Genomic DNA, 27232 nt, shown 5'->3' on the forward strand with positions numbered 1-27232 from the left:
TTGTTCCCACCGTTGTTGATGCCTTGAAGGAGGGATATATTGAATGCAGCTCCGCAACTGGTAACTTCTCACTTAAGCATCTCCGGGCTGCCGTCATCATCTAATGGTATTGCTCGTTACATGAAAGGTGTATCAGTAAGCATGAAAGATATCATCGCCCAGCGGTCGAAGAAGTTCGTCATGAGATTCGAGAAGAGCACGGAGAAAGTCAAGTTCGGGGTAGAGGCAAATCGTAGGGCTATACGACCTGATAGTGTTCGGAGCCGATAGCATTATCAACCGATTATCCTGGGATTACCAAAGAGTCTCTCCCTTTTTGTTATTCTGCGCGCTTTTTCCGATTATCTGATGCAACTTCACGCTTTTCAGAAAGGTGCGTTTTTTCACTTGTTCACATTCCCTGATGAGGTTTTAAATCCCTTCCTTTTTAAGCATACCATCTGTCCCCTTAAGATAACTATGACACGACTGACCCTGCCCAGAGAGCTAATGCACGGCCTGTTCACGAAAAATAATACTACATATGAACAACGCCAGTATGACTTGCATTAGCCTTAAAACCTCACGGCGCCAAAATTTCCCCAGGTCCAGCTGCATCTAGTAGTAGCTACATCTGGCTGTTGTCGTTCGTCCATGACATTGGACCCCGTACTTAGTCCATGGCTGGCAACGGTTGGAAAAAAGGAATGCAACCTGTGAAACTAGTTGGATAACTAAAGTAACATTCAGGGGAGAGATTGAGAAGTGGCAAGTTTTGTTTATTTCCCAGGCAATCATTGTAGCTAATTGCTCTGGAACGAATTGGTGTATCAACGGGAGAATTGATGCAAAATGATATAGAAGATAAAGCGGGTTAACGATCTATCTGAAACTTCCTATTGATTATTCTTCCGTTAGGAAATGTAGGGTTTAATTTAGAATGGTATCCCTGCGGGCACCAATATCCTCGGAGATTGCAAGTCGGGTTTAATTAGTCGGGAGGCCCTTTGTCCTATCCTTATTAATTCAACACTGACAAACATGCCTTAGAATGTTTTCCTTAATTTGCTGTACTTTTTCTATATATAGCATGGGTTACCCATAAATCCGTGCTAAAGGGCTGTTGCTTTTCAACGAGAACAATCCAACTGCAAACTTATAGGTAGCGCATCAACTTGCGTATCTCACAATTCATCGAGAGAACCAGAAGCCGTGGTCAATTGGTTCAAGGTATGCCAATGGGTCTATCTTCGAGTTGAAGGCCAGGCAAGGATTTGATGAAATGCGCTCCAGACCCATTTCCTACATGACCTGATTACTGAGTGGAAACGAAACTGGGGTGATTTGTTGAAGATTTGAAGAACTTCGATTACCTCGGACATCAATGGAATTCCCGAATTTCCTCTTGAGGTTGAGAAAGTGTGCGTAGTCTCTGCTTTCAAGCCTGTGAAGGAACCCATTGATCGGGGTATTTTGTTTTGAAGAGAACCCATCCCCTTTTTAGTTGGTTCGCGACTTGAACGAATGTTCCTAGCGTCTGAAAAAATTTTAACTCTGGGGATAAGTGCTGTCGTTCGATTTATGAGTGCAGAGGGTTAAAATCCAAGGCGGGTTTTGTTTCTGCTGCATATTTTGGATTATGAGCACATTGTAGCCGTCGTGCTTTACCTTGGCATGTTGAAATAGGGTGGTCCGCAGAACCCTACAGGCATGCTAAAAGGACATGGCGATCAGAGCTTCTTCTACCGTTGATATTGAGGATTGTCCAATCATCTTTACAGGAGGAGATATATCCGCCACTGAACTTACTATGTTCATCTCGACGGCATGCTACTCTTTCTGCAGCCCTCACGGTTAGAAACGCCACATATGTACGGTCCTATGTCAATCCCTCAAGCCTAGAGTCTCCACACGAGCGTGGTGTAGCTCCAAATCCCTGCTCTAGACCTTTGTTTTACAAAAAACGAGGTACAGAAGAAATGCAGCTCCTAGAAATGTTTTTAGTGATAATGGACTCTAGTTGCTGAACACAAGACCATATTAACGCTGTTGTGTGAAATAACCCCTCACATAATACTTGGAAATGCATGAGAATACTAAAAATGTCTCCAGCTATGAAGGGAGTAAGGGTGATTTTGCCTGGGTAACCCATCAACAATACCTCATCCTAAATTGAGCTGGTAGCTCTTAGTTCGGTGCGTAGGCCGGCTGTCAAAACAGAACAGGTTATGACAGATATCACACATGTTTGAAAGTTCGATTGGGAGGGCATCAGAACACTGATTTGATTTCTTCTCAGGTAGAGAACTTACGTGCTATCGCTTCCAAAATGGTCGTCTTAATCCTTCACTAGAACAGCCATTGCATCCGGACAACGGACAACTTGTAACAGGACAAAATACACAGAATCAAGTTAGCTTTTTGAAGACGACTGTTCTGGATTTCAGGTAGATAAACCGCGAATTCTAGTCTTTCAGTTCACTACCGTTTGAAAACAAAGCCACTTCTAGGAAAGGCGTAGAGAATACGTCAACAGGTCGTCTCCGACTGATCGCGTTTCAGGGGGAAAGGGGTGGAGCACGAGAAATATTATTGACCGGTGTAGGTAATCGAGTTGTGCATATGCCGGTATTTTCACCAGATGACTCCATGTATGTGAGCACGAGTTTCCGATTTTAATCAACGGCTTCCAAAGCTTTGTTTTGCGTGGCATGCCGATGGATGCCCGATATTAGTTACGGGAATATAAAAGGTAGGATTAAAGAAAGGCTCCAATGGAGCACTGTGACAGGAGGATGGGTTTGTCCATCCCAGCCCCAAGATTACGTCGTACTGGGTTTTGAAAGAGACATGCATGCAATAATACCAAGCACCCCGCTGTGCTTTCAGCGGAGAGGAAAAGTTATATGGCGGTGGTAGCTGACGACACAAGCCGGAAAGCTGTGATGTTGACCCGAAGATAAAACGGAGACCAGGGGAAATCTGATGAGATCTGACAGGGCTGAGGATAGCGTTCCCCATACCAGCAGTGTCAGTGAACCTCGATGTCGGTGACGATGCCAATGTGCGATTCTGATGCTCGAGATATTCGCTCCCTGTTTGAGCCCCTTGGCGCTAGTCATGAAGCGACGACTATGACGCATCGGTCCTAGCCCGCGACTCGGATTGCTTTGTCATGAAGGCTTCAACCCTTACCCCCTCCCAGACTTCATACAGTTTCTGTTCAACATCGAGGGGCAACACCCACTGCAACCTTACATTTTACGTCTAGGTGTTCTGCTAAGCCTGCTAAGTGGTATTCGCCTCTCCAGAAGCATACTGTAGAATATCAATGCCTGCTCTGTAGCAACAAAATAACAAAATTATTCCCTGCAATTGTATTCTGCTTCCCACCTATCAGCTGCCGTCCTAATGTGCTTGACAACGCAGGGTTTTTGTCGGCGCCTACGGCAAGCAGGATCTTTTTTTTTTTTTTTATCACAGCACATAAAACGGGACTGGCTGATGTCCGGTTGCTTGGGCTCAAGAACCTTGCTGCAGAAAAGAAAAGATTTCCAGTGCAAAATTACGGCGGCATCGGAGGCGTTCAGCCAAATGTGACACCCCGTCTGAATTCGTCATTCGATGGAAGACATTCTTGGCTCCCGCTGATGAGACACATTTGCCTTCATGATAGCGAAGCGTCAAACCCTTAAGGCACTAAGCTGGGATTCACATCCCGGTCTCTCAGTGCCTTGCAGATGCTAGCCTCAGTCCACCGAGAGACTCCGCAATATACAACTTACTGTTTTGAGAGAAGCCTTTTGCCACGCTCTTGGGACAAATTGAGGAACGAAGGATGGTTTGAGTGACAGGCTAGGCCACTCTTCCTTTTTATCTGTCTTCTCTCTGATACCTCCTTGGAGGATAATGTGTTCCAAACCAACCCGTCCCAAGATCAATATATCCTGTTATGGTCAGCCCATCTCTTCTTCATTCCTTTTAACTCTCTGTCATCTTTTACGCAGTCTTTCCTTGCACTCATGCCATATTGCGCTCAGTCACTCTCAGATTTTCAATTTTTGATATAGCGATTGTTATATTATTAACCTCACTCTTCAAAATATTTCTTGTTCGTGCTGGCTGGCTCTCTCTTCCAAATTGCTGGCAACGATTGAGATGAGTGTCATTCTTAAAGTGACATTCTGCTCAGAACGAGCTCATTAATAAGTCATATATTTTTGCTTTACTGGTTAATGCCAAATATCCAGCTCAGCTTCTAAATTCTATTCTTGGATCCCACAGAAAAACTAAACGGACGCTCCTTAAAGAATCACAAAACCCCAATTCTCTTACCCTTAACACATAGAAGTTATTTGTGGTATATCGACCTCAACTTTGGGTATATTTACAGAAATCTGTGGTATACGCTTTTTACAGCGCATCCGAAGGCCCTCATCAATATGCTGTCTAGCGAAATAGAGCACAGCCAGATAACACGACTGTATGTAAAGTTGCCCTAGAATTCTCATGCGAGATGTTCCTGTTAACCCGGATGACAACGCTGATGTCTTGATCGTCATAGAAACCAATGGCCGTCAACTTTCATTTCCCCCATGGGCTTTTCACCACCCACGCCGGGAAGTGACTTACAAGACACCAATCTTAATCCCGAGAGAGTAATAGATGAAGGGAGCTTGGCAGCCGGTACAATAGGCTCATTTGGCCTAAAATCTTGGACCACAGACAACCAAACCGATGCATTGATGACTTCCAGGCACAAAAAGATATATGAGAGCGTTTACTCTTTACCCCCTACCCTTAATTCGCCCAAAGTGCCGATGTGGAGCACTTACGGAATTCGACTGCCGTCACAATACTTTATTCCTCCTGACTTTGGAACTTCAAATGGGATGTTAGGAAACAGCGCTGTAGATGAGGGTAGGTGCTGCTTGATTTCTGAATTCCCCATATGCCTTGAGTTTTACTCAAATTTTAATGAACAAAATTTAGTGGAGAGCCTTCCTGCATTTTCAGTGCTCGATTCCGAGCTGCCTCTATTCCCGAGCCAACTTTCCCAGGTCGGGAATGTTCCATTTGCAAACAGGAAACCTAACCAACTTCCAAGCCATCAGTCTCTAACTCTCAACACAAACGTTGTTACTCGCCCTCTGTCAGACTCTTATTTTTCCCTATCAAGCAACACTGGATCTTTCGACTTCACCAGTCTTTCTGCCTTTTCAGAAGTTCCGTCTTTTGCCTCTGATACTAGTTCTGAATATACCCCGAAAAGCTCTCTTAACCTATCTTCTACGCCTCTTTCCCCTGTTCCATCTCCAAGACATACACAGTCTGATCTAGTTCGTGGAGGGAGTCGACAAAGAGCCTCAGTAAGCCCCAGCGCAAGTATCCGAGCAAGCCCGCATAGCTTAGACGGTGTCCGCAAACGATGGTCGACAGGCTGCTACGCACCACGCCCAAATCGTGTTACGTCTCCATTCTTGACACAAAATCATGTCAGTTTATCCCGGCTCCCATCTCCTTCCATGTGGCAAAACCGCATTTCCTCATCGACGAATACTGCACGACAACAGACAAGGAATAGAAGCTCGGCACATTTTCAACAGAATAATCTTTTGCTGCTTTCAAATTTTGAAGGGAATGCTCGTTTCAGAAATCCTGCTGTGCTAGCATCCCAAGGTACTTTTAGAACACTACCAAGTGACACAGACCCCCAATATCATTATTTCGACCTCTATTCCGAGTTTCCTAGCCCACCCGATTTGCTAGGACCGTTAAAGGAGGAACCAGTTCCCCCTCCTCCTGAGGATATGATGCCGGATGATCCGAACATGATACCTCATAAACAAGAGCTTCGGTTCGAGAATGATTTGTATACGCCAAAATGGGTTCGAGGCCACGGAAATAAGCGTGAGGGCTGGTGTGGAATTTGCAAGCCAGGTCGGTGGCTTGTGCTCAAGAACTCTGCGTTTTGGTATGATAAAAGTTTCAGCCATGGCATCAGTGCCGCTGCGGGCCAGGCATTTGCACCTCCCAAAGAAGCAAGGAGAACAGAAGGAAATACAAGTGTCTGGGAAGGCCTCTGTGCAAACTGTGGGGATTGGGTAGCTCTGGTGAGCAGTAAAAAGAAGGGTACTACATGGTTCAGACATGCATACAAGGTACGAGTTGCGTGCTAGATGAGGAGAAAAGACGTCTATCATGCTATCTATTTGCAGTCTGCACCTTTCCTCCCGCGATAACGGTTATTTTTTCACTAACATCTTTGATTATTAGTGTCATAACAATAATCAAAAGAACGAAACCCTCAAGCGCCGCAGAGAGCACCATCCCAATAAAGCCCGTCAGCCAGATCCAGATTCCCTTTCGAAATCAACTTCCCAAGTAGCGATTCCGAGAGTAGAGCCAACGGGCCCATTAACATTCCTGTAGGTGTCTCTGCTTCTCGGAGGTCAACTATTAGATTGGGGTAAAGGCCGTTTTATTGCTGAATATCAACATGACAATGATCTGATGAGTTACGATTCCTGTTTCTATTTCCCTCTACCTCTTTACTAATTTGGTACCTTATTATCCCCTCAGGTTTTGTTTTACACCTGTAAAATCTTTTCTCCCCCTACTTACCCTTTTCTTTATATTGTTTTATTTGGCTTCGAAACAACAAAATTTGCTGGCGTGGAGAATTTTGCATCCTTATACTTTGATATCATGACAGGTTAAGCCGCTCTGTTCCGTGCTCCCATTCACCACTTTACATGGTCGTCTACTTTCAGTTACATTCTTTAACTTTTACTCCATGTTTGATATCTTTTAACACTTTAGATGTATTTAGCTGGATTATTTTATGATAATGACGGCGCTAGGCAGCTCACGAGAGGGGCTGGCAGGTGTCTGCTAGCAAAGGCGTGGCCATGGAATGCTTTTATTTATATCTAATTATCGAAAGGTGTCTTTTATTCATTACTTTTTTATATATACATAGTCTATTCCCCATATTGATTCGAGGCAGTTTCATATGATAAAGAGTATTCATTCAATAATCCTGACCGAGTATACGGAGTTAGATGTTTAGATTAACGGGCATGATGATGCTATGCTATAACTAATTATGAGGATGACAACAAAAAGCACGGTTTCAAAAATTCACTTTCCTTCTTCGCCGTTCTGCGGTAACTAGTTAGAGAGTGCGCAGAAGAGGGGATCCATAGAATGATATCACTCATCACACCCCATCTAGCAGTTTTAGAGAAGCTAGTCTGCTCTAAATTTATTCATGATTGGACAGTGATCGGTGGGAAAGGTCCCTTTGCTGTGTGTGGAAATGCTCGAATCCAGTAGAAGTTCATTTGCTTCTTGCTTGCTTTTTAATGGTTAATATCAGTTAGTTTACTCCTGTAATCACCTTTAAATCACCCCTCATCATCTGCTTGATCTGAATAATAATAATAATAATAATAATAATAATAAGAAGAAGAAGAAGAAGAAGAAGAAGGGATCCTTTAATAAACCCAGTCTTTGTCTCTTTTTTTGTGTGTGGTTATATACAACATCAACAAGACACATTGAATATATTTGCCCAGATCTTTGTCTGTAGCTGCGACTCTCTCATTTCACCTGAATCACCGCCGGACTGCTGACAAGAAGACAGCACTGCACTGTCTGTCTGTCTGGCGACTGGTTAGAGCCAGCTAACTGGCTATCTCTCTCCATTTCAGTCTCTGGAATATTCCTGTGGTTGGGGAAGGGATTTTGTTGCTGTGGATGTGACAAGTGTTTGGCTGCAAGACACCACCGACTTCCATCAGCTTCTAAAGTAAATTCTTGGGCTGGTTGACTTCGAATCTGCTGTCTGTTGTTGAGTGCATCCCAGGCAAAACTATCTAACATATTTGTCCGCTGTTTCTATCTTCCTGGCTGGTTAAATATCTTACCTTTTATTTTATTCTGCTTCCTGTGTGTATAATTTTTATATGTAGGTAGTGTCATTTCGCTGCACTTTTTGCTTCGCTTTGCTTTGCTTTCTTTCTTTCTTTCTTTCGTTTTTCTTGCTTTTTTATTTTTATTTTTATTATTATTATTTTTTTTTTATGGTAATAAGTTATTTTTTTTGCTTTGCTGCACCGGCATCCCTAGCTGACCCTTTTTTAAGTTGGTTCTGGAATTCTCAGTGGAAACCGGACTCATGGTTCTCACAAAACTCTTTTCTTCCTCCTCCAAGAAATCTCCCGACAAGAAAAAACACAAGTCCTCCGCCAGCACTTCATCAGATCTGTCTGACCTGCAGCCCCACGGTTCTCAGCATCCTCCGCCTCTGTTCCCTGCTGCTGCTCCTAACCGACGCCCGGAGTCTCCAGCTGGAATTTCCCCCAACACATACCACCACCATCATCACCAACACCACCCTGATCCCAACCACCAACGTCCGCTGCAATCCTCTTCGACCTCGACCACTCCAAGCAATAACAATAATAAGTCATCTTCCTCTCCGCGTGTGAGATCTTCTCTCAAATTCTCCTCCAAACCCTCATCCCGGTCGCAACGGATTCCCGAATCCAAAAACCGCCGCACACACTCGACCCTATCGGGCAGCCCCACAAAACACAAGTCCAGGAATTCGTCCTCCCGCTTTTCCTACGATCGGGACTCGCATCCATTGAATCTGCCTCCGGACGAGCTCCATCGCCTATCCGCTATGGCAGCTGCGAAAGACGATACCCGCAGCTCCATGGATATCGAGCAACCTGATGCTGGTGTTGTGCCTGCTCCATCCCTTTCCTCCGTCTCAACGCCAATGCAGCAAGATTCTCCCGCCTCTTCCCCTGCCACTCAGTCAAATGGTATCTATTCTGATACGGTGGAGAGGAGTCCGACTCCCCCTCCTCACAGTGTGCTGTCAAGTTCTCCCCAACCTACACTTCCTGCTGTTGATGCGGAGGCATGTAAATTGTCGGGGAATAAGTTTTTCAAGGCTGGGGATTATCAGAAGGCCATTCAGGAGTATACAAAGGGTAAGTGCTGTTATTTGTTTTGTTACCCTTAGACGTATAAGTTGGAAAGGTGCACGTACCATCAATTCAGTGAATAAGAAAAATTATACCCAGTGGTTAGAGATGGTGAGATAGATAAAAAAGAGAGAGGGGAGATTATGTGGTGAATTGTTTGTGTGTGGATATATTTCTCTGGTTTGTTAATAGAACATTTGTGAACACAGCTGTTGAGGCTCAACCATCCTCATCCACCTATCTATCAAACAGAGCGGCTGCCTACATATCAGCACATCGATATCTCGAAGCCCTGGAAGATGCCAAGTTGGCCGATGAACTAGAGCCTGGGAACCAGAAAATCATGCATAGATTAGCAAGAATATATACCAGTCTTGGTCGGCCTGTCGAGGCACTAGACATCTATTCAAAAATTCAACCACCCGTTTCCGCAAAGGATAAAGGCCCCTCAGAGGCCATGCTACACCATATTACACAGGCAGAAGAATCTCTACGGGAAGACAAAGGAGGTTCCATGACATTGTACTGCCTGGACCAAGCTGTAAAGGGGCTAGGAGCTGGCATTCAACAACCGCGCAAGTGGAGGCTAATGCGCGTGGAGGCATATCTGAAGATGGGAAGTGCCAATGCATTGGGCGACGCACAGAACATCGTCATGTCTATACTGCGTGATAACAACCAGGATCCCGACGCGCTATTCCTCCGGGGCCGACTATTCTACGTTCAGGGAGAAAACGAACAAGCAATCAAACATTTTAAACTTGCTCTCAGCTTAGATCCAGACTCTAGCCAGGCTGTCAAATACCTTCGCATGGTACAGAAACTCTTACGTATGAAAGACGAAGGAAATGCCGCTTACAAGTCTCGAAAATACCAACAAGCCATAGACATCTATTCGAAGGCCCTAGAAATCGACCCGAAAAACAAAAACATCAATTCCAAACTCCTTCAGAACCGTGCGCAATCCTACCTTAATCTCAACAACTACGAAAAATCCATCGAAGACTGCACAAAGGCACTTGAGCTCGATCCTTTATACGTCAAGGCGCAACGCGTGCGGGCAAAGGCGTACGGTGGCGCTGGCAACTGGGAAGAAGCGGTACAGGATCTAAAGAAGATTTCTGAAGCCAATCCCGGTGAGACGGGGATTCAGGAAGAGATACGGAATGCGGAGTTTGAGCTGAAGAAGAGCCAGCGGAAGGATTATTATAAGATCCTTGGTGTGGACAAGGATGCGACAGATCAAGAGATTAAGAAGGCCTATAGGAAGCTGGCTATTCAGCATCACCCGGATAAGAATCTGGATGGCGATAAAGGCGATACACAGTTCAAGGAGATTGGAGAAGCGTATGAGATTTTGAGTGATCCTCAGTATGTCTTACTGCCCCTTGTTAAATCCCCCTTTTTTCTCTCCTATTTCCCCAACTGTTTTTGCGAAAATCATTCATGTTTCATTTTCCCCGTACGCTAACAATTCCCCTTTTCTTGTCTCTTTATAGGAAACGCGCTAGCTACGACAACGGCGACGACCTAATAGACCCCTCTGACATTTTCTCCCGCGGTGGCGGTGCCTCTTTCGCGCATATGGGAGGCATGGGTGGCATGGGAGGTATGGGTGGTATGGGCGGCGCCGGCCAGAACATCCACATCGACCCTAACATCCTCTTTAATATGATGAATGGGGGCGGTTTTGGACGAGGCGGAGGACGCGGGGGAAACCCGTTTGAGAGCTATCATCCGCACGGCTGGTAACGAAATTTCTCCTGCTATATAAAAAAAGAAAAATGAAGGAATAAATGAAACGAATGAGGAATAATCAACAACATTCGAAAGAAAGACAAAAGCAGAAAAAACAGGAGAAGGAATGGTAAGGAGCCGCAAACGTGGGTACGATATATAGAAATCTGATACATGCATGACACAAATGGAAAAGGGTAGAAAAGGCCCTGGAGCCTGTGAGAGTACAGCAAGGTAAAACTTTATCGAACCATATATGCTTCTACTGTGTTTTTCCTTTCCCGTTTACATCTTCTTTATCCGTGGTTTTTCAATTATTTATTATTATTATATTATTATTTTATCATTTTTCGTACTTGTTCTTACATCTCAAATAATATCTTGTGGCGTGATTTTTTTTTTCTTTCAACCCATTTGCCCTCCTACCCTTTTTTAAACATTTTTTTATACGACACTGGTGGAAGTGCATCTCAACATACGTCAAAATAGACTGGTTTTTTCTCTTTTCTCTTTCTTTTTGTTTCATTCTCATTCTCTTTTTGCTGGCGGTGTTGATTGTCAATATGATATAGGCTCTTAGTGGAACTGATGTGGAAAGCAGCGGCAGTACAGGAGGAGAGCAGAGGAAACTGGAGAAGGGCCCTGTGAGTATGTACAAGGCTTCTCCCCTGGATACATAAAGAACAGATATGTTCCGCGGATGGAAAGGTTGGAAAACAGAAGATAGGTGAAAGTGTTGATTGAACAGCAAAGAGTTGCTTCGTTATTCATCCATGTATTGGTTTTCAATTGACTTAATATTTTGAATTTCCATGTCACCAGTGTGTTGCCCATTTCTATTCCTTCTCATGAGATGTATGCTCAGGTCGGGTTTTAATTTCTATTTTTTTTTTTTATTTTTTATCTTTATCCTTATCTTTATTTTTATTTTTATTTTTATTTTTATTTTTTTTGGTGTCCATAGTTATTTGATCATGTTTTTAGTTTCAATGAATGCAAACTAGGAGGTGTGGAACAGAAGTTTTGAAGTCCTCTCAAATGCCAACTAGAAATTTCAGTGGTGAAAAAGTATACACAGTAGCTTAGGGGCCGGTTTAAGCGCCTGTTAATCTTGTGATGCCTACCTATGGATTAGTTGACTCCTCACGAATGAGCGCTTATTCCAATGGTCCCTCCGACCCCTATAACATTTTAGACATAGGGCGGGGTTACATACTCGACTGCAGTGTTTCATTTTAAGATCAATTCTAGCGTGTTAAGCACTTTGGTTCCACGCCTCTGTACGAGTAGGTAATTGTTTTGTCGTTCTTATGTTACATTGATTATCCCTCTTTCTTTTTCATCTCATTCTGATATTGATGTTGTTTCTATCTTTGCAATAGCTATGTGAAATTCGACAGATGCGTATCTCACTGGGCTTGATTTGCTTCTCTCTTGTTCACAAGAAGTTTTCATAGTCATATTTCTTCAACTTTTCAATCAACAAAGTATTTGTCATAAATTCCCCTTTTGAAACTCTGCTTGATTTATCTCTCAATACAGAGAGGAATAGAATATATAATGACACCCTTTGGAGAAGAGACTGGTCAGTAGACTGGTATGGGAAAGGTTCCCTCGATGTTTGAAATACGGATTTTGATAGACAGCAAGAGATGTTAATACTGCAATTTTCACTCTTTTTTCTTAAGACAGGCCTTGCAAATCCCATTTTTTGAGGGGGTGGATTCTGAAAGACTGTGTCATGTTTGTCAGGGCAGCAATTTCAACTTGGTTGCATTTCTTGATTCAAGAGGATTCTGGATTTGGGAAGCTTTTTACCTGCCTCACTCCTGGGATCACAAGCGTCGTGCAGCTTTTGATCTTCGACTCCTCCACCATCACCGGTTGGTGGCATGCCTGCTGCTGAAGGGGAGAATCCTACTACCAATGAAAGAGACAGCCGAACTCAACTAGGTATCCCCATACAACTATAACTTGGGGGAGAGTTTGTTACGGTAACGTTCCCTCTAACGTTTACCCGCCAGAATTGGGGTAACCCGAGCTTCAGCTGGGATGGATTTTCCTGTTCTTGATGCCTGCTTGCTGAATATATAACTATATGTATTTGTTGTCCTAACGTGTCACAGCTGAGTTTCACGGGTGGATTATCCTATGGGATATAATTCTTTCGAGTCGGGGTCGGGAGAATGTCGAGCCTCTCGAGATGTCATTCTGGAATGGAGGACACTGCTTTTCGTTGATGATTATCGTTTTCTTTTCTCTTTGGCTTAACTACATAATCCATTACTTTTGGTGATCTGCTTCCTGTGAAACTTCGTCCCAGAGGGCCGTCTCTTCTTCTTCTTCTTCTTTCCACCGTTTTCCTTCCCGATTTTTGGCACCCGGCAATTTTTCTCTCGGGGTTGGTTTATATTTCTCTTAAAATCTCCAGCATATTTCTTCTTTCCTTCAAGATTGTTGACAGGTTAGCTTATCGTGAAGGAATTTTTGGCAATGCCTAAAAAATATCTTGGAGGATCAGGCGAGCGCATCACCATGTGGATATCCGTCGCTGCCTCCACAGTGCTCATGTTTTATGGCTATGACCAAGTCTGTTTTTCGAAATTTCTACCCAATATATTCCCTATAGAAAAACCCAGGGACCTTGCCAGAAAAAAAAAAAACAAAAAAAGAGATCATACATCTGATTCAAATTGGCTCTCCTTCCTTACTTCACATAGGGCGTTTTCGGCAACGTCATCATCGGACAAGATTTTCTGATCACAATGGGCCATCCATCTGCGAATATGCAAGGGACTATGACATCAGTCTACAACTTGGGCTGTTTTGCTGGTGCTATGTCTACTGTCTGGACTGGAGATATCTTCGGGCGTCCCCGCCAGATCCTGATTGGCAGCACCATAATCGCAATTGGCGCCAGTATCCAAGCTGCTTCGTACGGTGTCACACAGATGATGGTCGGGCGTGTTGTTGCTGGACTGGGAACGGGAATGAATACGTCTACAGCGGGCATTTGGCAGGCAGAGACAAGTAAGATGAAGAGCAGAGGGAAGCTGGTTATTATTCAGATGGTAATAGATATTAACCCCGAATTTCTAAAGGATATGTTGTTTGACCATTGGAAGAGAAAGACATGAAGATGAAAGCTTACACAGGTCCGATTGGTTTGTTGTTTTAGGCGAACTGCATCGCCGGGTTCTCTATCTCCAACTGGTTAACGCTAGGCTTCTCATTCGCTCCGGGAAGTGTAGCTTGGAGGTTCCCATTGGCATTTCAAATACTTTTCACATTATGCATCTACGCACTATGCCCATTCCTACCGGATTCTCCTCGACTACTTATTCGGAAGGGGAAAGACAAGGAAGCCCTTGAAGTAATAGCCGTGCTGGAAGGAAATAATTCCACTCCCAAGTCGCCTTCTGTGAAAACCCAGTTCAATGTCATCAAAGACATATTGGATCGGGAAAATATGAATTCATATACGTGGATTCAGCTTTTGTCGGGAAAAGGTAGGATACGAGAACTTCTTATTCAAATTCTATTCTGAAACTCTTTTACTCTCAGGGCCCGCGGGTGTCCTCCGTCGAATGGTTCTGGGTGCCTGGATGCAAGCCATGAATCAAATCTCTGGAATAAACGTCACGTCGTAAGATTTTCTCTCTCTTCTGCCTTTACCGCATCATGAGACAAAATATAATCTTACACCCCCTACACTCAATAGCTACTACATGTCCTACATCTTTATAAACGCATTGAACATTAGCGAGCTACTTTCCCGTATTCTCGCTGCGGCCGGCAGTATTGATTACCTTTTCTTCTCCTGCCTCGCCTACTTCGTGATAGAGCGATACGGGCGGCGAAAAGTAATGATGTCATCTGCACTCGCGTGCTCTACATGCTGGGTCGTGATAACAATCGCAATGTCAATTTCTGATAAGGGCATGGGAGACGAGTATAAATTGGGGATCGTGGCTGTCTCATCCTTCTTTGCGTTCTTCGCGAGTTTCGGGATGGGGGTGTTGGGTGTGCCGTGGCTATATCCAACAGAAATTAACGCGCTTGGAATGAGGACTAAGGGTGCATCTTTAGCCATGGCGACGAATTGGATTATGGTATGTATTTGTCTTCTATTTTTTATTTTGTTTTTACACCTCGCGTAAATTGAAGGCAGCATTCTAATTGTTGATGTAAGAATTAGAACTACATGGTCGTACAAGTGACTCCACCCGGTATTGTAAACCTGGGCTGGAAATTCTGGATCATCTGGGCAGTTATTTGTTTCTCGTTTATTCCCATCACGTACTTTTTCTACCTGGAGACGGCAAATCGGACACTGGAGGATATTGATCGGTTTTTCTCCGAGAAGCCGGGTATTATAGTTGTTCGAAATAAGAGTATGTTTTTCTATTATTATTCACATCTCCTGTTCACCAACCTTCAACTGGTTTTGTAAAACTCTTGCACTAATTGAACATCAGCCGCGACCCAACTCCATAGACCGGAGGAATATATATTCATGGACGAAGAAATGGCGAAGCGGGAGCAATGCGTTTTGCCTGTCGGGAGTGAAGGGCATATCTAGGAAGAGTTTCTCCCGTTATCTAGATAGAAACATCCAGAATAAAGCTAAGGGATAAACTAACAATAAAATATATACTCGATATTATTAATGGGACTGACCGGTCTCATAACATGTGGTAGTGTGATAGAAGGATGCTTCATGGTTCTCGCAATGCAACGACGCTAGCCTCTCTCAATTCTTTTTTTTTAAGATGGGCTACAATATTTCCCATTCTCAAAAGGAAGAACCAATTCCATTCAATATTCATTTTGAATTGTTTCGCCATCAATCCAATTATAAGGTGGCAGGAAGCTAAACAAAAAGAAAGGGGGCGAGGGCTAGCAAAGAAGATAGCTAGGTATTATCCAAGATCAAAAGATTGAATATCCGGACATAAATAAAATCCAAGGAAACATGAAAGATAACACAGGTAGAGCATTCACAGAAGCGCGTACACTTCTCACCGAACTAATCTCCAGCTTTCCTTTAGCCCATCGCACCTAGGAGCACCACCCCAGTTTGTTTCTGCTACCACCTTGCTCAACAGTAAAAGCCACCCATCAGTCCACTCAACTCACCCATCAATCCGATTTCCTCGTGCAAAGAAGTCCACAATGCCCCCGTCACTCGTAACTGTTACGTTCATCTTGCCAGAAGCGCCCCACCACAGAGCATCCCACTCGGCCTCGGGATCTGGATATCTCACGCCGTCTGCAACAGTCTTATTGCCACCACGAACCAGAACGCCTTCACCACCAATGCTGACGCGGCCCTTGCCGGAAGTAGCAGCGTGGACACGGCCAGCCCAAGACGGAGGATAGACAACGGCCACAGATCCGGAACCTCGCGCGATGTGGTGGGCAGTGATAGATTGTGGTGCCCACCGGCCCTTCTCAGGAGGTCCAGATGTGCTAGCCGATTTCTCATCTTCTCCTTCTGGTGGGGGTGGGAAGAACGGCTCCAAAAGCGAAAGGTGAGTGCTTCCGGTCTCGGTAGAAGTGAAGATGGAGACATTGGCGCGGTGTTGGGGCCCTCGATCATCACCGCCATCATTGGGAGGATGATACGGGTCATGGGGATCGCGTGGGGGTTTTTCCTCTTCCTCTTCAATGAAAACGATGGGAATGAGGTTGGCGCTGATGGAGCCGGAAATAGTAGAAATCTTAAGCAGATTCGAGAAGGCGACTTGGCCTGAGATACTACCGGATGCAGTGTGGATTTCTACCTCATACGGACGTGGTGTGAGGAAGGCGTGTACATTGTTAGTTTTATCATTTTTGTTTCTGGACTTCCTTGAGTTATATAGCTCCCGGAGTTTGGTGAAACTGGAAGCATCGCTGAGGGCAGGGCGCAGGACCGGAAGTCGGAAAGACACAGATATGCTTCCCGACTCCGTTCTGATGGATACCCTTGCTGGCTTGTCTGGTTGTTCGGGATGAGCGGGCTGAGGGTCGATGACGACAGCAATACTACCCGTGACTGTAGTTAAATTGAGACTGTCGTAGAGCGGGAATTTGCCAACAATTGAGTTGGTAGTTGTGTTGACGGAAATATCCCGTTTGTCGGATGGACCATGATCATGCCAGTCATTGTTGGAGACTTGGTCTTTCTGTTTGGAGTGTGTGCATTGCTGCGGTTGTTCGTCAGTATCCAGCTATTATACATGTAGAGCGTAGGAGGGTGATGGAGAGGCAAGAGGCCACGCTATTCAACATAAGAGAATGAATAAATTTGACAAGATAAAATAAAACAAAGATTTTAAAATATTTCCCATACCTTCTTAAATCCGTGAAAAGAACCCCTGACGAAGTAACCAAGCAGCGCAACGAACACAACAACCTTGAGTGCTACTAAAGACGCTCTGGCACAAACAGATCGAGAGCTATTATCTCCAAAACAGGACCGTGATCCTTTTATGAAGCCACGCCGCCTTTTATTGATAGGAGAAGTTTCTGCATCTTCCGAAGTGCCAAGACATTTGTATTCGGCGGTTAAGGTAGCTTTCTCCGTGTCGCTCATAGCTTCCTTCGCTGAAGGGTCATCTCGATACCTCGGTTGGTCGGAGTATGTGTCCATGCTCATATTCCCCTCTGTTCCTGCAATAGAGCGTTGTGAGGTGGAGGAAAATTGATAGAACCACTGTCTCTGTTAAATGTGGCGAGAGGGGGGGAACAGGAAGAGACAGGGTCAAAAGAAAAACTCCACGCCGGGGGGCTAATAGAATATATAAAGGGCTTGAACAACTAACCGAGACAAGATAAACCAATCAGTCAATGGAGGGCTGAGTACGCCGCACAGGGAGGGCACGGCTTTTCAAATGGACAAGAACAAGAAACCGGGAATGACAATCATACACCACTGCTGTAACAGGTCTTCAGCAGGAATCGCACAGCGCCAACTTTTCAGCCAATTGCATCCAAGGGAAAAGTTCACAACAAAATGCAAGAAGTTTAGGGAGAAAAAGAAAGTCGGTGCTCGGTGGATCCCCAAACTTCAGTCCAGTCAAATCTTGCAAATCACGTCGTAACATCAGGTTGGTGAACATGAACCCTAGGGACATGAGGCTAATCAGGTCGAGGTCTCAAAAATTCGTTCCGCAGTCCAAATCACAATATCACGACATTAACAGCGTCTAGCACGGCCCGCATGCAGCCGTTGCCTCCTCTTTGGATGGTTTGGACTTTGACGCTCGGGAAAAGGAATCGACACATCCCAGCTTTCAAGGTTCGCAAGCTTGCTGAGCTAAATGCAAAGGTGCTAACCACCTATCGTTAAAACTAATCGGGTGAATTCGCGGATTATCTATCTACGCTGGAAACAGGCTGCCATATTATTCCTTCTTTTACTCCCCGGCTCACGTCAACTGTGCCAGCAACGGCCAGGCTCCAGCGAAAATACCTTGCTGTTGTAACCAAGGGCGGGTCTTGAGTTTTGTTTTTTGGAAGCTGGGATCACCGTCTTGAAAGATAACGCAGACGATTCATGACGATGAGCTATGTATCAATCCATTTGGATTGATTGGAGGAGAATGCCAATCGTTTGGTCACAGGCGGGTGTCAAGCTTGCCTGGTTTTATGTCCATTTTTGAGTTGTCGTGGCTTGAAAGTTGTAGATAATCTGGACCTGGATCCAACATCTCCGATTACCGAAATTGAGTGCCGACTTGGCCAGCGTACCTTCGAATGTGCGTGAAAAGGTACGCGATAGTTATCCATGTCGTCAAATTTTCCCGTTGCTAGTTCTACAACTAGAATAGATAAATTTGATTCTTGCCCCTGTGAAGAAAATTTGACGTAGGAGAACATTGCAATGAATCAAAGCTTTATTTCCAAGGTGTCAATCAACAAGAAGATTTCCAAATAACTATTTACGTATACACCAGCAAGTCTAGACAAAATTTCCAATCCATGCACGGGCGCATGCATAACTTAGGCAATGGGGGTGAAGGTGCTGCAAAAATTTATGAAACAGGAAAAGGACCGGATATGCTCAAAGACGAAAGATTAAATAACACAAAGGGGGAACAATAAATAACTGAGCGGAAAGGATGAGGGAGTAATGTAGATATGCAAAACATAAGGGTATGAGGGATATTTAAGCAGCAAGCGTTCAATGATACCCATCAGAAAAGCAGAGGGACAACTAAGTGAATGATATTGCCGTTAAACTCCATCGCTAAATGACCTAAAAGATACATATTAGATTATCCCTGACGTAAGAGAAAAGGGGTATGAAGCGGAGTGAAAATGGAAATAACAAGATGGAAAAAAGAACTGAACACACTAAGCAAGACAAGTGTAAGGGGGCGAATGCTGTGAGCAGGAAGCTACTGATTATCGATGACGACTGATGAATCTTGAATATGATGATCGTTAGCATGCTTGTTCCAATTGCCAAATTTAAATCATACAGCTTTTCAATGTGAACAATAGTAAGAAATGATACGTTTCCTTACATCTCACCACCAAATGGCATCCAATTGTCAATGCATTCACTTTGCGATATATCCAAGACTCTCAAGAATCGCATTTGTTTCATTGGCAGGCAAACCACACACCCCCAATGCCCTAACTTGGCTCCCCTTTCTCAACCGCTGTAGCCCGAGGGCCACTTTCCAAGCTTCAGTCTCACTCAGGATGAAGACATACTTCTTTCCCTCCTGGTCTCTGATGCTTGCACGCACGACGTGAAACCCGCGCAATTCCGCGTTCTGCAAAATATCTCCATCAATCATACTGCCATTGCGGCTTCTCATTCCAGAAGACGAAGCCCTAAACCGGCACTTGTTCTTGCAACACCTGTGCAGGCCTGCGAGATGTGCATCTGATTCCTCACTGCTGGGAACCTTGTGCGCATACGAAGAACTGAACCGGAAGGGATTTATCTTCATTGGGCTTTGACGTGTAGGAGGATTATTCGCACCAAGCTGGGGGCACCATACCTCTACAAGCTTCATTGTCCATGCCTTGACGTCCCATTCGCGCTGGGCAACGCCTCTAATGTCATCGTCTACAAACATTCCTTCTGTGGTGATGCGTAGGATTAAGCCATCTGTCACATTCCCTTTGCCCGAAACCAGTTGTCCAACGGGCGTCCTCATAAAAGCATTGTTGAATAGATACACGCCAGCAATAATAACCTTGTCGGGATCCTTTGTGGAGTATGGTCCTCGTCGAGATGGTGGCGGAGTTGTTCGTGCTGTCGATTGCGAAGGCGCATAGGATGACTCTGAGAATACTGACGAGGCAGAAGGCTGATTCCTGGGTCGATCGTAAGGGCGAAAGGAGTATGCATCATCTTCACATTCTGTTTTGGCACTTGGGAAGGGTGGGGATTTTTTCTGGGGAGATGGTGTTTTTGGAGGAGATTTCACAGATTCTTCTTGTTTGCGAGATTCCGCTGCCTGTTTCACCGACTCCGCTCGTTTCTCCGCCGCTAGCTTCTCTGCTGCGAGCTTTTCGGCGAGTTTTTCAGCCGCCAGCTTGTCTACAGCTGCCTTCTCAGCGGCTCTCTTTGCAGCTGCAGCTTCTCGAGCGGCCGCAAATCTAGCAGCCGCTTCCGCTCTGACTTGTTCTTTGACGGCTTTCTCCGCTGCCTCCTTCTCTGCTGCCTCCTTGGCAAGTCGTTCTTTTTCTCTCTTCTCCTTCCTCTCACGAAATTCCCTTTCCCGTGTTTCCTTCTCCCGTTGCCTTTGTTTCTCTTTTTCTTCTTCCTCCCTTTTCTTCCGGAATTCCTCCATTTTCCGTCTTATATCCTCCTTTCTTCTTGTTTCCTCTCTAGCCTTTTCCCAGTTCTGGTTTTTCATTTCTGGGGTAGCCCCTCCAGATGGTTTCGGCGGGGTGTCTGGGGAATTAGGTGGTCGAGACGGGCCATCCCCTCTCGGGCCCGGGGGTGTTCCAGTTTCATGTGCATAGTGATTGCCACCAGGGTATGGACCACCAGAGTATTGCCCACTAGGATGTGGTCCATTTGCATAACCGTCTGTGTACTGGCCATTGAAACTTTGATAGTGAGAGCCTCCACCAGAAGTATGATTGGGACCTGATGAAGGAGGGGTTTCGTGGTGCGGGCCGCGGGGAGCTGTGCCTCCCGCCGGAGGGGTCCTCGGGGTACCCCGTGGTGGCGGCTGGGGTAGATCTGTTTGTGACCTACCCCATGCCCAGCTGCCAACCCCAACAACTACGACAAGCATTAGAACGCCCGCACCGCCGCTTTGTGCAACTGTTGAAACCCAAGCCTTTAGCATTGGCAATACATATATGTACAATGCCACCCCGAATAAAGTGGCTGTAACTCCTGCCAAAAAACTATTTGTATGACACTGCAGAGAAGGTAGGTATATGAATCCGGAGCCGGACGAATGAGGAGGAACAATAAAGATATCATACGGACCTTCCGGAAGGTCTGTCGATTTGCGATATCCGCCGTTTGCATTGGGCGGTGGACCACCCCCTGGTGGACTACCATGAGGCGGTGGAGGAGGAGGCGGGGGTCGATCCATTGCAATAGAAAGTCGTATATCTCTAATGATAAGGTCTTGGATGTTGTGATATGTTATAATATAGCTCGAGCGTAGGAATAGGTAAAAGTCTTGTGCGCTGTGGCTCTCCTCCCCAATCCTTCTTATGGTGTTTGAAGAGTCTGCACCAATTGAGTTCCAGGGGCAATGGGCAACACCTTCATGATCAGAGTGGCATTGGGGTGGCACTTGGGCCCCAAGCCTTTATTAGCACTTTGAATAGTTTGGGGGTTTGTGCTGACAGTGCGTAGAACGATCACAACTGTTCTACAGGATCGTGGTATGAGATAGAGAGGCGGTGTATGTGCAAGGTAGCGGCTGACCTGGGTAGAGAGGCCCTTTTTCCGGTCGGCTGAAGAAGCGTGGGAGGATAATATTCTATAAGTATTTGCAATGCAGAAGTAGGCTGCAGTGGGCATAAATTCGTTAAACCCAAAAATCATCCCAAGGCACCAAGAACCAGACAAACACCAGACACCAGAAGAAAATAACAGAAGAGAGGGGAAAGTTGAGAATAGAGGAAGAAATGAATTCACCAGCCTGGAATATTATTGTGAGATTCTCGAGCCAGCCAGTCTCGAAGCGAAGGTACGCAGTGTTGGCCGGGAACCAGGCTCTAGGCGAGGTATGACAGCGGCACACAGCAATCGGGCGACCGAGTAACTTGTGGAAAAATAAGGTGTTGACAAAGAGATAGATGGGTGGAGTGATTAACTAACAGAATTTATTATGACTGTCAAATTTTCCATTAAATTTTGAGATGCAGCAGATTTGGATCAATGTTGTTCAACAGCGTGAATAACAATGAGGCCGTTTCAGTCTGCAGAATTGCAAATTGTCACTCATCTGTAGTTCACTTGAATGCAGTCAGTCGCCTGGGAAATTCTAGAGTCTTGCCCAACTGAACCGACGCTGACAGCCTCCCAAGGAAAAAAAGCAAATATGGAAAATGGATTGATTCACTGGCTGCGTGGGCATTGCATGTGTCTTTCTCAGACGGAAATTATTACAATTCGATTGTTTCCTTGAGGTAATGCTGAGCCAAGTATTCCGTTCTTCATTTTTACCTTTAACTATTTCCTGCTGCCGCCCTTGTTTGTTATATCTCCATTGTGCCCTCACCGATCTCTCACCACTCTCTCCCCTTTAGACTGGAGAGTGATATTTTTGTCTGCAAACAAATATTGCCCGGGGTCTTGTCAGGCAAGAAGCAAGGGTCTTGTTTGTTTACATTTTCTATTCAATTCTTTTCTTTTCCACTCCGCGTGTTAGAGGAGATGCCCAATTAGCACGCGCGCTCTTAAGGCTGTTGTTTTCTTTTGTTTTGTCGGTGAGCACCAGAATGTTCCTCGAGCAGGCTTTTCTCCATCATCGATTGGCCAGTTCCTTTGCAAACAGAGGTCACCATGCAATAAAATTTAGGCCCCATTCCAATGCTTCCACCCAGGATAAGTGGATGACCGACGCCTGCATACGTAGGAGAGAGATACAAACCTTCCATAACGACGGGCTCTTGCGCTCTACTTCGGCTTGTCTTTCCCAGTGGATATGCTACATCGATGGATCATATGCACTCTGCATCATCATCATCATCATCATCATCATCATTTGGACCCTCTTTTCATGGATATTCTCTCCCTGCCTTTCTCATGTTCATTGTTGATTTGTTAACATTGTTTACTTTTCTCTCTTTGAATCCAAGCGTGTCTTGGCATGTCCCGTGATCCGTTTCCCCACGCTAACGTATGTTTGATGCACATCGACATGTCACATGTCATTGAAGCGAACTGAATCTTTATCTAATTAAGTACTACATAATGTAATCGATAAGTGAGCGAACCATATAAGCAAGCGAACCACTTCCCACCCTGCCATACAATGAGAATGTCTTCAAAGCCTCAACTATAAAGAAAAACTAGTAAATTACATTATAAATTATTGCCTATATGCTTAGAGCATGTACAGGCAGTATGCTCAATAATCCCACATACACTACACTGTGGTGCTGCATGTTTTTGTGGTTGCAACTCAGCAGCCTCAACCACCCCCTGCTCCCATCCATTGACCCTTTGTACATGATCCAAGCCTTCTTCAACCCCCAAAGCACTCTCATGAGCTACATATGTACGGCCTCTTTCTCACTTTCTCTTTTGTTTGGCATTTTGAGCCCTTAACTCCCTGTTTTCAGCTGCTAGAATAGCAGCACTGTGCATTGCCATTTGACATCCCTTGACCAGCTGACTTAGGGCATGATTGGTTGGACTGGGTGGGCTCTGCGTACAGTGCTTGATATATCCTTTAACTTTCTCAGCCTGCTGCTCCAATTGGTGTACATTATGTGGTGTGGCAGTGGCCCAGGAGGCCTGGGAGCTGTGAGAGGTCCCAGGGGGGGTGAGGGTATGCATTGTTGTATTAAGACATGAGAGAACCTGCTCAGGATCATACAGAACCAATCCAGCTGCCCTGAAGCCACTCTTGATATTATTCTTAGTCAGAGCCTGCATCTGAGCTGTAGGATATAGGGCTAGAAACTCCTCCTTATCAATATGGTTGATCTCAAGCTGCATCTGATTCTCCACCTGTCTTCTGTATGCGGTCTTCAGGGGGAAGAAGCACCCAACATTCAAGGACTGAAGGAGATGAGAGGAATGTGGCGGCATGTAGAGGGCAATGATCTGATTCTCAGTACAAAATTGATCAAATTCAGCTGAAGCATGGCTTCAGTGCCAGTCTAGAATCAATAGTCAATATCAGCCCTTCGTATGGGGTAGGGTCTCCTTGTTGAATATCTCTTTCAGCCAGTATAAGCCCAGCTGGTCAGTGATCCAGCCATTTTCACTAACTCCAATCACCCAGTTGCTTGGTAGTCCTTCTGTCTCATACCAACAGGATTGATGCATCTTTCCCTTGAGAATAATCATTGTATGCAGAGCCCAGTCAGTTGCATTAATTCCAGCAATAACTGTCACTCATTCCTGATCTCCAGGCTGTATAAGCTTGAGATTCCTAGTTATTTCAGATTCAGTCATCACTCTGGCAGTCCCAGTAATCCTCATCTGAAACCCTGTCTCATCAAAGTTGTAGATATCATCTTCCAGAATCCCATACTTTGCAATGGTGTTTCATACAAGTCTAAACCACCCACAGATAACCTCAGAATCCTCACATAAGGCCCGCTGATGATCATACTTGTGTGAGAACTTGGATTTCAGCTCATCATGGTGCTTGACAAAGTTTTGTACCCAGCATTCACTCACTGTGGATGGGGGGTTGGATCCTCAACTGGCAAGAAGGAGATTGGCCATTTCTTGTACAGCTGCAACTTGGGGAGGCTGACCTCACTCATTCATGGCCAGAATCCATTGAACAAGAGATTCTTCCTCTGTAAGACTAAGTTTCCAGTTCTTTGGGGGCATGTCAACGCGTGCTGTATGACCATGTATGCAATGAGTTAAAGTTGCATAAGGGACTTCATATAGCTTTGCTGCAGCTCATACACTTAAAATTTGATCATTTTTAAGTGCTTGAATGGCTAAAAGAAGCCTTCCTTCCTGAGTAGAGGCTTTATTTCTTTGTGTGGTGGACCATTTTGATGCAGAGCATTTCTTGTTGTACGGAGGGTGGGAAGTGATTCGCTTGCTTATAACGTAATTCCACACCGAGTCGGCCACCACACTGAGTCGGCCAGCAAATTCACTGTATCCCAACTAGGTAGTTTTTAATTCAAATTATCTCAACGCAACAAAGCTCAATTAAATTAAAATAAATTACACTTGGTTGAGGGCATCTTAGTCTTGTATGCCCAAGCATTCCACAATTGCTGCATCTTCGTGGCGCTTGTATGCGTGCTGCGGGCTCAGCAGCTGAAGGCTTGGGGGATTGAATAACTGGCTGTTCAACAGGCTCTGCAGGCTCTATAGGGCCTACTAGAAGACTTTGAACTTCTTCACTAGTTAAACCTCCTACTTCCTGCCCAATTCCGCGCCTAGATCTCTTGCGCTTTTGCTTCTCTATCTCATTGGTGTTGAATATATCCTGGTATTGCTTCTTCATAATTGTGGCACTGACCATCCCATATTCACAGGCCTTGATAATTTGGTCAAAACCTTCCACAAAGCCTTGAGGCTGACCCTCCACTAAGCCCTTGATCTTATTCGCCTGCCAGTGTAATTGCTGGCGATTACTAGGTGTTTGAAGCACCCAGGACATGGTTGAATTGCTAGAGCTGCTGCATGGGGGGGTAGGGGTCCGTAGTTGAATATCTAGCTGCTGGAGGACGTAGTCAGGCTGAAAGGGCACTATTCCAGTTGCCTTGAAGCCATTTTGAATAGTCTGAGGTTTGAAGGCTGCAGCGCGTGCTGCAGGGTAGGCATCTAGGAAATCTGCCTTCCAAATGGCATTAAATCCAAGCCGCATTCGCTGCTGAACTAGATCTCCATACACTCACTTTAAAACTGAAAAAACACCCACATCTAGTGGCTGCAGAAGGTGAGAGGAATGAGGTGGCATGCAAAGGCATATTATAGCATTATTCTTGCAGATTTGGTCAAATTCTGGGGTAAGGTGACTGCTGTGCCTGTCCAGGATAAGAAGGATAGATCTGCCAACTCTGCGAGGATTTGCTGCTGGAATAAACACCTGTTGAAGCCATCTCAGGCCTATTTCATCAGTAGTCCAGCCATTTGGACTGACATCTAGCCTCCAGCCTTCTGGAAGGCCTTCAAACCAACCTTCCAACAAGCCCTGGCCTTTGAGGATGAGATAGGGAGGTAGAGCCCATCCTGACGCGTTGACTGATTCAATTACAGTCACCCATTCACAGTTTCCAGGCTGTAGGAGCTTTGCTCTGCCATAGTACTTACTACTAGTAATGACCTTAGTAGTGGCACAGAGCCCCATAGCAAAGCCAGTCTCATCAAAGTTGTATATATCCTCTGGCACAATCCCATGCTCAGCAATTGTATCTCCTAAGGTCTTAAACCAATCCTTTATAACCTGCTGATCTTCACACTTGGCCTGGTCATGATTATAGTGTCTGGAATAGCGGCTTCAGAGCTCTGTACGACATTTAATCAGCCTTGAAATCCAGTTCTTGCTGACCTAGGGGGGGAGGTAGTGGAGGCAGTGGAATTCCATAAGGTAAGAAGATAATTAGCAATATCTTCAACAAATGCCGGCCGGGGGGGAAATCCTCATTTAGCTTCGTCCAGCACCCATTCAACTAGGCTATCCTCTTCAGCAGCAGATAATTTGTGAGAGTTTGCGCGTAAATTCACCCGTGAGGGCCGGTGCTTGAGGCGATCTTGAAGAGTAGACCTAGGCACATTAAATAGCTTTGCAGCTTCACGAATTGAGAGCTTTTCATCATTTTGAATAGATTTTATCGCGAGTTCAATCCTCCCCTCTTGCTCAACTGAATTTGAAGAGTTTCTCTTGCATTTTGGTGGCATAATTGCGCGTTGAATTGAATGAGCAGTTAAATTAGTAGGTGGAGAAATTTGGTGGCCGACTCGGTGTGGAATTACGTTATGGTTCGCTCGCTTATCGATTACGTTAACTAGTTAGTTAACAAAAAGACGACAAATGACGTTGTCTCCCAATACCCCATTAGATATTCAGAGGGAAGAGAGAAATACAGCCCAGATGTTCAGATGTCCAATGCAAAAAAGATGCACGATCTAAAAAACTTTCATCAGTTTGAGTTAAATAATGCAAAACCTTTCAAGTAATAAAGCAGCGAGTTTGCTGAGATTCAATGAATTTTCTGTATCGCACGCTCTGGTCATTAGCCGGCCTGATAAATATAGAAAGCTTACACGTTCTCTTTCTTTAGGCTCTGATCAGCTCCCTGTGATCAACGAAAACGCCCCAAAATTTGGGGAGGCAGTTAAAAGTTGATAATAATTATAATTATTAGTAAAAAAGACCTTCTCA

General features: G+C 45.0%; 5 protein-coding genes across 5 annotated transcripts; 3 read left to right on the plus strand and 2 right to left on the minus strand.

The window, feature by feature from the left end:
• Positions 1-4421: 4421 nt before the first annotated feature.
• PAAG_01820 (hypothetical protein) lies at positions 4422-6411 on the plus strand (the record flags this gene model as incomplete). Its single annotated transcript, XM_002795886.1, has 4 exons — positions 4422-4462; positions 4544-4899; positions 4972-6140; positions 6256-6411. The coding sequence occupies 4 exons, from the start codon at positions 4422-4424 to the stop codon at positions 6409-6411; spliced, it is 1722 nt and encodes a 573-aa protein (XP_002795932.1).
• A 1750-nt stretch (positions 6412-8161) lies between these two features.
• Positions 8162-10733, plus strand: PAAG_01821 (DnaJ domain-containing protein; the record flags this gene model as incomplete). The annotated part of the gene is made up of 3 exons (XM_002795887.1): positions 8162-8987; positions 9191-10352; positions 10481-10733. 3 exons carry the CDS (start codon positions 8162-8164, stop codon positions 10731-10733), a joined length of 2241 nt encoding a protein of 746 aa, XP_002795933.1.
• A 2478-nt stretch (positions 10734-13211) lies between these two features.
• On the plus strand, positions 13212-15300 carry PAAG_01822 (hexose carrier protein; the record flags this gene model as incomplete). Its single annotated transcript, XM_015844457.1, has 7 exons — positions 13212-13307; positions 13439-13789; positions 13897-14227; positions 14283-14364; positions 14440-14830; positions 14917-15112; positions 15197-15300. 7 exons carry the CDS (start codon positions 13212-13214, stop codon positions 15298-15300), a joined length of 1551 nt encoding a protein of 516 aa, XP_015701461.1.
• A 553-nt stretch (positions 15301-15853) lies between these two features.
• On the minus strand, positions 15854-17361 carry PAAG_01823 (hypothetical protein; the record flags this gene model as incomplete). The annotated part of the gene is made up of 2 exons (XM_002795889.2): positions 15854-16909; positions 17056-17361. The coding sequence occupies 2 exons, from the start codon at positions 17359-17361 to the stop codon at positions 15854-15856; spliced, it is 1362 nt and encodes a 453-aa protein (XP_002795935.1).
• Positions 17362-19270: 1909 nt separating this feature from the next.
• On the minus strand, positions 19271-21280 carry PAAG_01824 (hypothetical protein; the record flags this gene model as incomplete). The annotated part of the gene is made up of 1 exon (XM_002795890.2): positions 19271-21280. One exon carries the CDS (start codon positions 21278-21280, stop codon positions 19271-19273), a length of 2010 nt encoding a protein of 669 aa, XP_002795936.1.
• Positions 21281-27232: the final 5952 nt, after the last annotated feature.

This window comes from Paracoccidioides lutzii, assembly GCF_000150705.2.
Source record: "Paracoccidioides lutzii Pb01 unplaced genomic scaffold supercont2.4, whole genome shotgun sequence".
In the NCBI taxonomy this organism is placed as follows: domain Eukaryota; kingdom Fungi; phylum Ascomycota; class Eurotiomycetes; order Onygenales; family Ajellomycetaceae; genus Paracoccidioides; species Paracoccidioides lutzii.